The following is a 13211-nucleotide window of genomic DNA, read 5'->3' as shown; positions in this document are numbered from 1 at the left end:
TTTAGCTTTATTTTGTGTAATTTTAGTACTGTACTTCAACCTACATTTATTTTATTTCAAAATTTCTAATTTTAAATTTTAAGTTTACGTTTTTCATCTAATATTTTTTATTTTATTTCAGCTTTATTTCAATTAATTAAATTTTCATTTAATTATCCTTTAAATCAATTAAATTTTTTTAATAGTTTTAATTTTGGTTAACAATAACAGCACTTGTCTGCCCATTCAAAACTTGCCACTAAAATGCTAGGGTAGCAGCTGGTACTTAGGGCATTCTGGGTGGCTACTTATTGGGCCAAAGTGAAAACATTTTGTGTGTGTGTAATTCATGTCCATAGCATAAACGTAGTATTTCTATGCCATACATTGTTTCACTTGAAAATGTATCACATTACCGAAGACATGTTCCTACTTGTGTATGAGATCCTAATTAACGTGTTTGTAAGGAACCTGTGAGGTTCTGTGTGCTGTACCTGCTGGCAGTGTCGATGGCCTCCTGATTAGGAGGAGGAATGGTGAAACACACAGATGGCACCATGGCCTCATTTCCTGTAGGACTGATGACCTTCCACTTAGTCCTCTGAGAGTTATCCTCCAGTACACACTCCTCTCCTTTGCTGATCGTGATCTGAGAAAGAGAGAAAGATGGAGAGACAGAAAAAGGGATGGAAAAAACATAATGGGTAAGGGAGAGAGGATTTGAAAAACAGAGCTGATGGTCAATGTTGATTAAAAAGTAAAGGGATTCAAAATATTAACCAAAGGATGAGGAATAAAATGTTAATGCTAATGGCCTTCATATGAGCTGAAATACGTGAAATATGAATTTCATGGAATAATGCCTTACTGCACTAACATATCTTTACAACTGACCTGGCAAAAAAAATTCAAAAGCACTCATCTTTTTCATTTTAATGTCAGTTGCTTTTTCAGCCTAATTTTGCCCAGGCTAACATGAAAGCTAAAGGCCATCAATAACCCTCAAGGCAACATAAAATGAAAAGCAAGTGATTTAAGCATATTAAAAATCAAATATAATGTGAGAGCACTTTCTAGTGTCCCACCTCAACTCTCACCCTATCCCTTGCACACAGAGAACATTATGCTTCGCAATATATTACATATTGGTAAGAAATTACAGACTAACAGAGGGTTACCACCTGCTTGTGACTGATAAATACAATATAATTAAAATGACAATCGCAAGTCAACATGCAACATGCTCCCACCATGGACAATAAATGATTTATTGGGCTGGAAGAAAAACACAGAATTAACAATATTAATGCGCTATTTCACATTAACAATGTACAGGACGCCTGAGGTAAAGCAGGGGTCCCTTGTGTGCAGGGCCAGGCCAGAGAGCAAAGGTCAGAGGAGGAGAACGGTCGGCAATAGTACCTGAGAGTTGGCCTTGCCCAGCCCCGCAGACACACATAAAGAGGAAGGGAGAAGGAGGGAACAGAGAGAGAAAGACGGGGGTCAATGGAGGGAAAAAGGAAAAGGAGGAACATTGGGGGAGGGCAGAGAAAAGGGGGGTGGGACGGGGATAGGGAGGGAGAAAAAGATTACTTTTGGGCATTTAGCAGACCTCGCCTGACTGAGATAATATGATCAGGAAAAGAAACAGGGCCACAGCTGGGAGAGTGAATGAGTGTTTATGAGTATTCTGCATTCACATTAATATTCAATAAATGACAGCATCTCATTTCATCATTTAAATAGAGTATGTGATGTGTGAATGAAGAGCGTCATATATTCACATTGGCAGATTAGATATGCTATAGCATGTCTGTTCATCACTCATGATATGCCACACCCCCACTTTCCCAGAATTCTTTGCTAACAGCTAAATGGGCAAACATACTGTAGGACAGATCTTCTGGATATATTTTGGTCAATTGCACCTTTTCCCATTATACTTGCCTGCACAGCTCCAGGGCGGTTTATGACTAAATATGTGTGAACAGACTCTGGCTAGTGATGTAAAAGCTAAAAGACTTTTTGTTCAGGTGGGGTAGGAGTGGGCTACAAACATAAAACTCAGAAAAACTGAATTAGGATCACTTTAATATCCCAAATGTGATCTTAGCTCAGTTCTCAAGAGCAAAAAGATCAATGCAGGGTTGAGATGTGGTAAATTAAGGCAAAGCAAATTGTGATGGTGAGATATCTGGAGCATGTTATACCTCTATTTGTCGGTAGTCACAGATGACACGAATTGGCGTGGTGGTGCCCAGGTTACTATCTGCACTGCGTGGACGGAGCTGGACTACAGACTTGGCTCGGCCTACAAGGCTGGCCACTGTGCTGCGGTATTCAATCAATTGTTCTTTCTCCTCCTGAAAAATAAAACATAAGAAAGTCAATCAAGCAGCCAAACAGATAACAGCAGTAAAATATGAAGAGTAACTTGATGTTGCACTATTAGTGGCCATAATTAATTTTTTCAGACAGAACAAATATTGTTCAATAAACTCTTAATTCAATAAATATTTAAATGCATTAATCAGAATATTTCAAATAATTTGTTTGAATTCAGCCTCTGCATAATCAGCATAATTGGATTTTCTTCCATTAATACTTGTTTTTCCTTGCCCTGTGTCAAACAAACTCAATGTAAATGTGCTTTCATGATGATAAATATTTGTTTTCTCTCACTATAATAGATTAATGACTTTTGTCATGAAATAGCTTTAAGAAAATGAAAGGCCATCACTGATATTCTTTCCTGGGTTATTATTTGCTTAGCTTTCATTGTGCTAAAATTAATGAGTATGTGGTATGACACTTACATGAAAAGCTCATGAGGGACTCATTAGTTCTGACTTTGGGAAGCAGAGGCCGACAGGAAGAGCTAATAACATTACACTCGCTGCAAGAATTTAACATGTGATATTAAATTTGACTGCAAATTGAAATTATGGCAAACAAGCCAAACCTTATTTGAGGGCTATCAATTGTTATTTGGCATATCAACATTTTTTTTGAGACATCAAATGCTTAATTAAAGGGGTCATATGATGCTTTTTTAAAGATCATTATTTTGTGTATTTGGTGTAACAGAATATGTTGACATGCTTTAATGTTCAAAAAACACATTATTTTTCAAATACTGTACATTATTGTAGGTCCTCTCTCTCTCTCGCGCTCTCTCTCTCTCTCTCTCTCTCGCGCTTTCTCTCTCTCTTGCTCTCTCTCACTCTCTCTTTCTCTCTCTCGCTCTCTCTCTCTCTTTTGCTCGCTCGCGCACACACACACACACGATGCGCAACACTCCGCATTTGAACAGTCAATAGCAAATACTTAAACTAATAACAAAACAGTAGCTGATTCAGAAGCGCCATAGATTGTCATAGCAAAGTCAGAATTACCTCCTCTCCTAGGTTCATGAAACGGTCGTCCATAAAATGCATTGCTGTTCTGTTGTAAGTAATCTTAAAGATTCCTAAATGCATCTACTTTCGGAAGGCCAAATAAAGTGCTTTTGCTTTCGCACTGAAACACACAGCGTCTCCCTGACATGGCTGCTTCAACACTAACTGCGGTTACTGAAACCACGCCTTCTTTCTTTGCGTGCACATTTGGGCGGCATTATGCAAATATTTCCACATAGTGAGGTAGATATGTGGGGGCGTGTTAGAACGAGCCGTTTTAGGGGGGCGTGGCAGAGTCTTAACTTTGATAAAGAATATCTCTTTGGTTTTGAGACTTTAGTCTTTTCAACTTCAGGGATCTTATCTATGCACAATCAGCTTGTAACACGTCATATGACCCCTTTAAAATCATCCCCAGGGAGAGCAAGAAAAAGTGGTTAAAGTTTATGTCTAACATAAATATTTTAAATAACTAAAAGTATGCCTAATTCTGAACAAACGTTTGATGATGTTTGTTTAATTATGAGCTAATGCAACAATTCTAGAACATTTTCTTAATATGATGGCATGATTACTTTTTTGTTTTTAAAGAAAAAAAAAACAAGCATTTAATCAGTCGCATGTTAATTGGAACAAATAGTAATAATAGTATTAAGTACAGTACATTTTTTAAATATTAAATTCAGCTGTGTGAATAACAGCCAGTGCTGGTGGATTACTAGGAATTAGTGTTATTTTTACTCATTTGTAAAAAAACAAAAAACAAATCCCAGCTTCGATCTAATTTTTAACTGCATTCATTCCCTTGTTGAACTCCAATGCACTTGTGCCGGACTGGGTCTCTCTTCCGTATGGCCAGAGAGGCTATGCCCATCGCTCTGCCTGCTCTTGTGCAACTCCTCTCTCATAGTGCCATCTGTCCCATGTGAGGACACTCACCACCTCCTGTGCACTCACTGTGCTCAAATATTCACATTCCTAAACTACGTATAAAGCATAAAATCTCCTACGACCAGCGCTATTTCAGCATAATCAGAATTTTTATTCAATAAATAAAAATAAAATACGTAAAATATGTTTAAAGCTGTTTTTTTTTTTAAATAAGAAGAAAGACCCACCATGGAGTCCTGCAGCAGGTCTTCCAGTCTACTGAGTCTACTGTTTTTATCACAGGTGTACTGTCTCTTAATGGTGTCTTGTAGTTGACGTAGATAGCTTTCACAGTCCCGTGCATCACTCGTAAACTATTAAACAAAAACATGTCATTAAAACCCCATGTTAAAAATGTCATTTTGAATGCTATTCCATTGAAAAGTACCTGGAAATAGGCAGTGTTGTCCTTGAGATGCTGCTCCACACATATGCAGAGCTCTTTGATCCACTGCCACTGCGTCTGCAGGGCAGCACTGTAAGCCTGTGATCAGAGGGTCAACTGGTCACGACTGAGTTCCAAATCTGATATCAAACTATGGCTGTTTTTACACTGGCACAAAAAAATTTGATTTTTTGCTCACATCTGACACAGATCGGAATTTGTTGCACACATGTAAACACAAAAATCTGCACGAGATCCGATTATTTCTGCATCCGATCTGGGCCATTTCCAAATGTTGATTTTAATTGGATACATATCCAATATCTCTATGGTTAATTCATTGGAATTCATTTAAATAAATATCACTTTGGCGCTACTTTATTTCAATAAAGAATTCTACCTCTAACGAGCTGTAGCTAAAATAACAAATGAAAATCACTGTTATTTTCCAGTCTTTATCTGTTCAGTCAGATTTTGTGCTGCAAAACATCCATGACAGCTGTTGTCCATGCTGGTAAATAATAATGGCCACTCGACGTGAATTCTATAAATAATTTTAATAGCACAGCCATTCAAAACCCGAGGGTCTTCCATGTGCATAGTAAAGCGATCACTGACAATCTTTTTTTCAGGAATTAATGTAAACACAGATATCGGATACCAGTTACGTAATCAGATTACTTTTTTCAAGTAACTAGTTTTATTGCTGAAGTGTGTTGAAATTTCTTCTTCTGCATTCTACTGTACGGACGTAAATTTACTTTCCCTTCAGCCTGAGGGCTTATTCATTTCACTTTTGGTGTGAAAAGGCTTTTATATTTGCCAAAAATAGAACTTTTTTATTTTAAAAACAAACAAGCAAGCCCTGTCCAGATTTAAAACTAACGCAAAAGTAACGTAACGCATTACCTTCCATAAAAATATTTTTATGGAGTAACGCAATATTGTAATGCATTACTTTTAAAAGTAACTTTCCCCAACACTGCCAGTTGTGTCTGAAGTGAATATAAACAGGTGGGCCAAAAAAAATCGGATATGGTCAAAAGATCAGATCTGTGCATTAAGACTTGCAGTGTAAATGCAGCCTAATTTTAGGTCAGTGAGTGAAGATTGTTCATATTGGTCAACAGCTCACCTCCACTGTTTGTTTGGCTGGGTGGTTCTCATGACACAGGCGATCAGCTGTCTCCTGGAGAGAGCGCATCACTTCCTGTTTTTCCTCCAGCTCTGACCTCATGTCCTAAGAGAGAGTAAGGAGAATTTGAGATATTGCTCAAATCCAAAACAACGCAATGTCCAACTGTAACAACATTAAAATCACCTAATCTAATTTGTAAATGCATTTTATTGATCTTATTGTGAAAGATTCATCAAATCCATTCCAAAATCCAAACAACAACCAATGCACAGAACCAGGTACTGCTCTATATTTCTTGTTTTTTGATAATCCATTAAACTCATTTGTATGTCAAAAGGCAAAAAACATCTCTAAATCAGTAAAGGAAGATGTGGTGGCCAGAGGTAGTATGATGACTACTGCATCTTTCTATAGATGGAGTCTTACAGCATATTGCTCTCTTTTGGCAGCCATGTTGGTGCTGCTGTCGCTCCAGTCGAAGGCCAGCTCCTCCTCCTCCCTCTCATTGAGCCAGATCAGCTCCTCAGTGCAGTGGGACACAAAAGCTCGAAGGCTCTCTAGGCAGCGCAGTCGCCATGACGAATGTTCCTGCGACAACACAAAACAACATACATAACATTGCCCATATGACACGGGCAACTGCTCAGTCTGGTGCTTTTCCCGAGGTAAGCAAAGCACCCTTGGCGAATTGGCCTCATAGGTCTTTTGAACAATTGCAGGTTTTCATGGAAAATTGATTCGGTTAAATTAAGGAGACATGTCTGGCTGTGGATTTATTGTCAAGAGCAGGTGTTTTACAGCACTCTTATGCATGTCACACTCAAGCATTCAGTATTCTGCTTTTGTAAGGACACACTCTGTCACACCCTAATGAGATTAGAAAACAGTAATATCCATAATGCACTGTATAATGAACTCAAATACACTCACATATGCCTGCTTATCATAATGCTAAAGCTGAAAAACTCACCAGCAGTTTGCAATACTGGTTCTCCAGCTTGGATAGAGTCTCAGAGTAACTGCTATGTAAATTAGGCGAGACCCTTGACTGGGGGAGAAAGAACATGAAGAAATAAATTATTGCTTATGCAAAAGCGTGCAGCATTGCTCCTGGAGTCTATTCATACCACTTCTAATTTTGGACCCTGCATACAACCATTCATGAGCTTTACTCGGGCCTAAATGTTTTTTCAGAGTCACAAATTGTATTGCATTGCTGAGACTACATCAGAATGTGTGTGAGAGGTGTGTGACAGTTCATGTACCTCATAGTTTCGAGCCTCTTTGAGGCTATTCAGAAGATCTTCCACTGCTGTGTGAATGATGTGGTGGTCTTGCAGGTGCTGATCTACAGAGGGTAGATCAGAACCCCACTCGGCTCGCTTCAGCAGGTCCTGCGTCTCTTCCACCCACCCCAGCAGCTCGTAGATGAAGCGCAGACTGCCTTCGTCCTCAGATGAAGACATGGCTACCAGGTCTGCACGAGACATCGGCCATCTGAGCAGGGACGCAGCAGCACCCACTGCACCCAGAAGTGTCTGTGCTCCCAGCGTAGCCAGGCCGCCTGAGGAACCCTTCTGACCCACATGCTCTCCCAGCAGACCCCCTGTGGAGAAATGACCCTTCCTGTACACACTGGCACACTGCAGGCGCAAAGAAACCAGCTCCTCCTGCAGACAGGACACCCTACAAGAGAGAAAAGATCTCAGGATCATAAATGAAAAACAAATCCTGAAAAACATGTATTGCGGTTTCTACAAAAAATATTAAGCAGCATAATGGTTTTCAACATAATAATTAGAAATATTTCTTGAGCACCAAATCAGCCTATTAGAATGATTTCTGAAGGATCATATGACACTGAAGACTGGACTAATGGTTGCTGAAAATTCAGGAATAAATTAGATAAATCAAATTGTAATAATATTTCACGTTTTAATGTATTTTTGATTATTTAAATACAGCCTTGGTCAACATAGGAGATGTCTTTCTAAAAATAAATATACAGTCAAACCAAAAATTATTCAGACACCAGATATAATTTTTGATATTTATTTACTAGTGGGTGCAGGACACTATAGTTCATTTATGTAAGTGAGGATAGCAAAATAAAGTGAACTGTGACATATTATACCAAAAGACTCTTCATACAGTGGACTACCAGTAAAATTTATAAAAATTTGGGACCAAAAATTATTCAGACACTTTGACCGGACCATGTTTTGCTTAAGAGTTTTTTCTTTAATTGCTAATGCAACCTTTTTACACTCAGACTGAACAAAATTAAGCATTGCTTGGTAAGTGGTTGACCTAAATTGGTATTATCTAATTGTGTACTTAAATTTAACAGCTGACAGCTATTCAACCTAATTCATTACATACCTTTCTATCAAAGTTATCTGACATTATCAAGATGAATTTGTTCTGAAACAGTTTAACTCTGAGTTCGTGTCATATTTTATAACAATTTTCTAAACTATAGCGAATAAACTGTGATAATGTGAGAAACGTTGAAGGTGTCTAAATAAATTTTGGTTTGACTGTATAAAAAATCTTACAGACCCCAAAATTTTAAATGGTAATGGACATTCTCAAAAAGAATGGCAACAATATGAACAAAAATATTTTGGCTGACAATTAATTGTCATACAAATAACTGGGAATAATCAATTTTAAATAACTGTCAGCAAGAATAAAATCATAGCCATTCTTGCCTCTAATTCCGCTCTGTGGCCTGCTTTTCGCACACATTTTTTTCTCCCTCTTACCTGAAAGCCAGCTGCTCCACTTGATAGTACTTCTCATCTCTGAGGACCTGCAGGTCAAGATGAAGCTGTCTGACTAAAGCCTCACAGTCCTGCAGATACATCCCCAATTCATTCTCACACCGTACCGGCTGCCCATTCTCTAGCTGAGACATGTCCTGAGGAAAGACAGAAGACAATGAAGCACAAAACATTTCTGAATGATAAATATCCAAGCAAGGTCACACTTTATTTTAAGGTCCAATTCTCACCATTAACAAACCATTAACTACGACTTTTGCCTCAATGAACTCCTAATTTGCTGCTTATTAATAGATAGTAAAATAGTTGTTAAGTTTAAGTATTGGGTAGGATTAGGGTTGTAGAATATGTGCTTTATAAGCACTAATAAACAGCCAATATGTTAATAATAGGCACGCTAATAAGCAACTAGTTAATAGTGAGAATTGGTCCCTATGCTAAAGTGTTACCCAAACGTTCTGTAGGGATTATTCTGAGGCAGCACTGTCTTTATCCTTCACGGTAGTACTAATCTATTTCTGTTTATTTCAAATACTGAAATATAGAAATCAAAATATTTAATTCTAATTAAAACTGATTATTCTACTCAGTATTTGTGTGCTATCTAGCCTAGCAGTTAACATCAAACTCTACTCCCATACTTACAGCCTGCAAAGTGTTCTTCGCCAGCGTGAGTTTCTCCTCACAATCTAGTGCCATGTTCTGGATCTTATTGGCCTTCTGTAGAAGTAGCTCCAACCTAAGAACAAAGTTACGTACAAATGACACATTAAAAAATCCTTTCAAACAGCTACAATTCTAAATGCAGCAATCATCTCTTCTAGACGTGGACTCACTAACCTCTCCACAGCAGGCCTCAGTGCTTTCTCTCTCTCCAGCATCTCCAGGATCAGTTTTCCCCATTCCTCCTCCAGATCATTAGGGTGTAGCCCTTGAGGCAGCTTAATGCGCCCGAACTCTATCCACGCCTAAACAACATCCACAAACATCAATCATTTTAACATGAAAATATGCTTTCCTAGTGTTTTTGAGTGTGTGCATGTGTGTTCCCTTTATACTGTCAATCTTCCACCTCTCCCACATGGCAGCGTTGCGCTCTACATTAGCCTGAATCTGTTAATGTGCAGCTGTGTGCCTCTTGTGAACAGTGTCGCCTGCATTTAGCTGCAGAATCAAGGTCAGCCTCAATCTCTCTCTGTCATTCTCTTTTTATCTTCGTAAAAGTCTATCTCACCTCCAGAAGCTTGTAAAGGTGCTCGATGTGGCTCTTCTCTCTCTCCTTCGCAGGGATCTCGGTTTCTTTGAAGTGGACATATTCATTGTAAAGTGCCTGGGGAAGACAACACTTTTGGTAAACAGCCAAGTAAAGGACACATCAAATGGTAATTAGCAATTTAAGGCATCACAGGTTTGTTCCAGACACAATGGCTGTTTGAGTGAATATGCTGCCTTGTAAGAGACCTATTTTTAGCAGTATCCTTCACAAAGAAAGCAATCCTAGAATGCATAGCAAATAAATAATGATGTATTTTAAATAAACATTTTATTCAATACTGAAAAGTATTGGATTATTTTACCCAATATTTGTGTGTGCTGTGAATTTTGTTTATAAGAATATATTGTTCTGTTAGCTTAGCAACATGCTAACATCAAACTCTATTGAAATCAAAATTGTGAGTCCCTATTTGTGGCATATGGATGCAGATTGTTCCAAAACATTCACCAAAGCTGTATTTATTTGATCAAAAATATATTAAAAACAGTCATATTGTTAAATATTATTACAGTTTGAAATAACCGTTTTCTATTTTTATATATTTTAAAATGTAATTTATACCAGTGATGGCAAAGCTGAATTTTCAGCATCATCACTCCAGTCTTAAGTGTGACATGATCCTTCAGAAATCATTCTAATATGCATATTTAGTGCTTAAGAAACATTTCTTATTATTAGCAATGTTGAAAACATTTGCACTGCTTAATATTTATGCAGAAACCATGCTACATATTTTTTTTTTCAGAATTCTTTGATGAATAGAAAGAACAATCTCTTGTAACATTATGAATGGCATCTTTGATCTGAATGTGTTCTTGCCAAATAAAAACAGGAATTTACTGTTGACCCAAACTTAAACCCTTCCCTTCTTCATGAAATCCACTTCTCTTCTCTCAGCTTCTCCTTCCCTCACGTTTCTTACCTTGAGTTCCACAGGATTGTGGGGGAAGCTCCTGTTGGCCATGAGGGCCGTGTGTTGCCTGGTCCACTGCAGCAGAGAAGAGAAGCCAGACTGGTACTCTGTCCATCGCTGGTCAACCTCCTGAACAACAGAAACCATATGAGAGAAAACAAGGAACGAGAATGAAAGACAAATTACATTAAGTACATTAGAGAAAGAAGGTACAGCTTGAAGAGAGTGAGTGCACTGTGAAGTGAACATACATGAGCTGCAATGCCTTCTCCACCCTCTGGGATCTTGGGGAAAGCATCGTAGATGGAGGAGACGTACGTGATGACAGATTTCTCATCTGGCGACGGCACATCAACATCTGATGTAGAGAGAGAATAAAAAGTCTGAGTGAATGATGATCTAAGACAAATGGAGTTTAGCACATAATACTTCCTATATGTAGAATGGATGAAAACTAAAGACAGATACGACACCAATGTTACCTTCAGCATCTAGAAGTCGCGTTACTCCTAATGACTCTGCAATCTCAAAGGCCTGTTCCAGGTTCTCACGGTTACTCTGTTGCGCAACCACTTCCATGTCAATCAGGTCCGGCCTAAAAATCACAATGCCACGAGATCATGAGGGTTAGATGCCCTAATGTCCGTCTATCCTTTTAAACTGAGCATTCGTTATGTTTTAATGTGTGAACCTGTATCTGTGCAGAAGAGCGTTGAACAAGCGTCCATCGCTCCAGCTGGAGGAGAAATTGGCACAACGGAGACCGGGGTAGCCCTCTGTTGCCTGTTGACTCCATATTAGCAGCTTCTCTTTCGCCGTGAGGTCACCTGACTCACCGCTCACATAGATCTCAGAAATCTGGTAAATAGAAAGAGCTTATATTGTACCTGAACTTCATGGTTTGTATGTAAAGGGGAACTAATGTCATACTTCCACTAAAAAGATTGAGCATTGCTAGTTTGCAAATGTATATTTTTATGGGTATTCACTGTAGGCCACAGCTAGGCCATGGCCCTTTCACTCGCTCTTCCTCTTGACAAAGGGAGTCAGTATCCGCAGTATCTGTCTGTGCCAGGCTGTAATCTGTATTGCTTTGTCATTCCTCTCATATGCTGCTCTTCAAATCCCTCCCTGCTTCTTCCCTAGCTAGCAAAGAACACTTTAAATCCTGGCATGAATGCAGACAGTTCTAAGAGTATAGACAGACATAAGAGTAAATCAATCTTCACAAAGTCAATGCAGGCCAAGATTAACTTGAGCAAATTTGGTGACATACAGAAACAGAAGAGTAACTGTCCTAGCCTGAGCCTCTTACTCTAAAGATGACTAGAAGAAGGTGAGGTCAGACAGATTTCTAAAGCTAGTCCAATCATCCAGGCTCTGAGCCATAAAAATGCACCTAAACATTGCCTCTTCTTTTGGTATCACCATCAAACATGTTTTCCTGACAAGAACACTCGAGTCAAATCAGTCTCAAGATGAACCGTCCATGACAGCAGAGATAAATCTGGGTTTAACGACATGCTGTGTATGTCATAAAAACAGTGGACAGGTCATACTGTGACACTGCAGGGCTCCAGACTGCGACCACCGCGTTGGTCAACTCATAAACACTGCAATTTCTGTTGCATATGAGAAACATCAAACGGCAAACGAAACTGAAAGCATAACGAAACAGCGCTTAGAGAGTATACTCGCCGCGTCAGCATGAGCGCGAAGGTGCATGCAGCAAAAATGACACGCATATTGAGGAAACGATGGATGGTTTTCAAGCGAAAGTCAAGTAAAAGACCGCTTCTTAAACCAGAGAAGGTGAACATGCTGGCATTCTTGTGGGGGGAAAAAACATGCAAGCACTGTCACCGTTAGTTTTACTTTTCTTTTTGTTTTCATTTTTGAAAAACTTGTTATCATTGCTGTTTACCTCACATTACGCTATGGAGGCTCTCTTTTATTTATTTATTTATTTGAGTGTTTGCTGTTTGCTAAACGTTCTGTAATTTATTAGTCGGTATATAATACAGCATGTGGTGTGTGCCATCTTATTCGTTTTTGTTAATAAAGATTTTGTAAGCTAGTTTGTCATTGTATCTTACTGATTTATTGTTGTTGTGCTTTTTAATTAAGAATAACAATGAATCCATCTTTTGTTTTAGTCTTAAAAATGAAAGGTGTGTAGATGTATGTAAGCAAACGTACAGTGACAACAAGATCGCGAATTCAAAAGCATCTGAAGAATAATTTAGTGTGGGCATAAGGGATAGTGAAGGAAGTGCTACAATCAGCAATGTAAAAGGGCATTTGATGATGAAAAAACGATAAAAGTGATATGAGAAATCAAACAAAATGCAAAACCAACCAATAAAAATTCTAAATCAACAAATCAACCAGATCAACACCTATTAA

General features: G+C 38.5%; 1 protein-coding gene across 1 annotated transcript in view; it reads right to left on the bottom strand.

Annotated features, from left to right (window-relative positions):
• Positions 1 to 13211, bottom strand: part of macf1a (microtubule actin crosslinking factor 1a) — a 200946-nt gene that overhangs the window by 84142 nt on the left and 103593 nt on the right. The window contains exons 8-24 of the mRNA XM_016462816.1: positions 11497 to 11663; positions 11288 to 11400; positions 11057 to 11163; positions 10815 to 10934; positions 9851 to 9946; positions 9457 to 9584; positions 9262 to 9355; positions 8599 to 8753; positions 7096 to 7516; positions 6801 to 6878; positions 6257 to 6418; positions 5828 to 5932; positions 4696 to 4791; positions 4496 to 4621; positions 2190 to 2342; positions 1402 to 1413; positions 474 to 628 (exon numbers count right to left, since the gene is read on the bottom strand). Of these exons, the coding sequence (XP_016318302.1) occupies positions 474 to 628; positions 1402 to 1413; positions 2190 to 2342; positions 4496 to 4621; positions 4696 to 4791; positions 5828 to 5932; positions 6257 to 6418; positions 6801 to 6878; positions 7096 to 7516; positions 8599 to 8753; positions 9262 to 9355; positions 9457 to 9584; positions 9851 to 9946; positions 10815 to 10934; positions 11057 to 11163; positions 11288 to 11400; positions 11497 to 11663 (2288 nt within the window). The remainder of the gene's footprint in view (positions 1 to 473; positions 629 to 1401; positions 1414 to 2189; positions 2343 to 4495; positions 4622 to 4695; positions 4792 to 5827; positions 5933 to 6256; positions 6419 to 6800; positions 6879 to 7095; positions 7517 to 8598; positions 8754 to 9261; positions 9356 to 9456; positions 9585 to 9850; positions 9947 to 10814; positions 10935 to 11056; positions 11164 to 11287; positions 11401 to 11496; positions 11664 to 13211) is intronic.

Source organism: Sinocyclocheilus anshuiensis, unplaced genomic scaffold (genome assembly GCF_001515605.1).
Source record: "Sinocyclocheilus anshuiensis isolate Anshui unplaced genomic scaffold, SAMN03320099.WGS_v1.1 scaffold913, whole genome shotgun sequence".
In the NCBI taxonomy this organism is placed as follows: domain Eukaryota; kingdom Metazoa; phylum Chordata; class Actinopteri; order Cypriniformes; family Cyprinidae; genus Sinocyclocheilus; species Sinocyclocheilus anshuiensis.
This window is presented reverse-complemented; position numbering and strand designations above follow the sequence as displayed.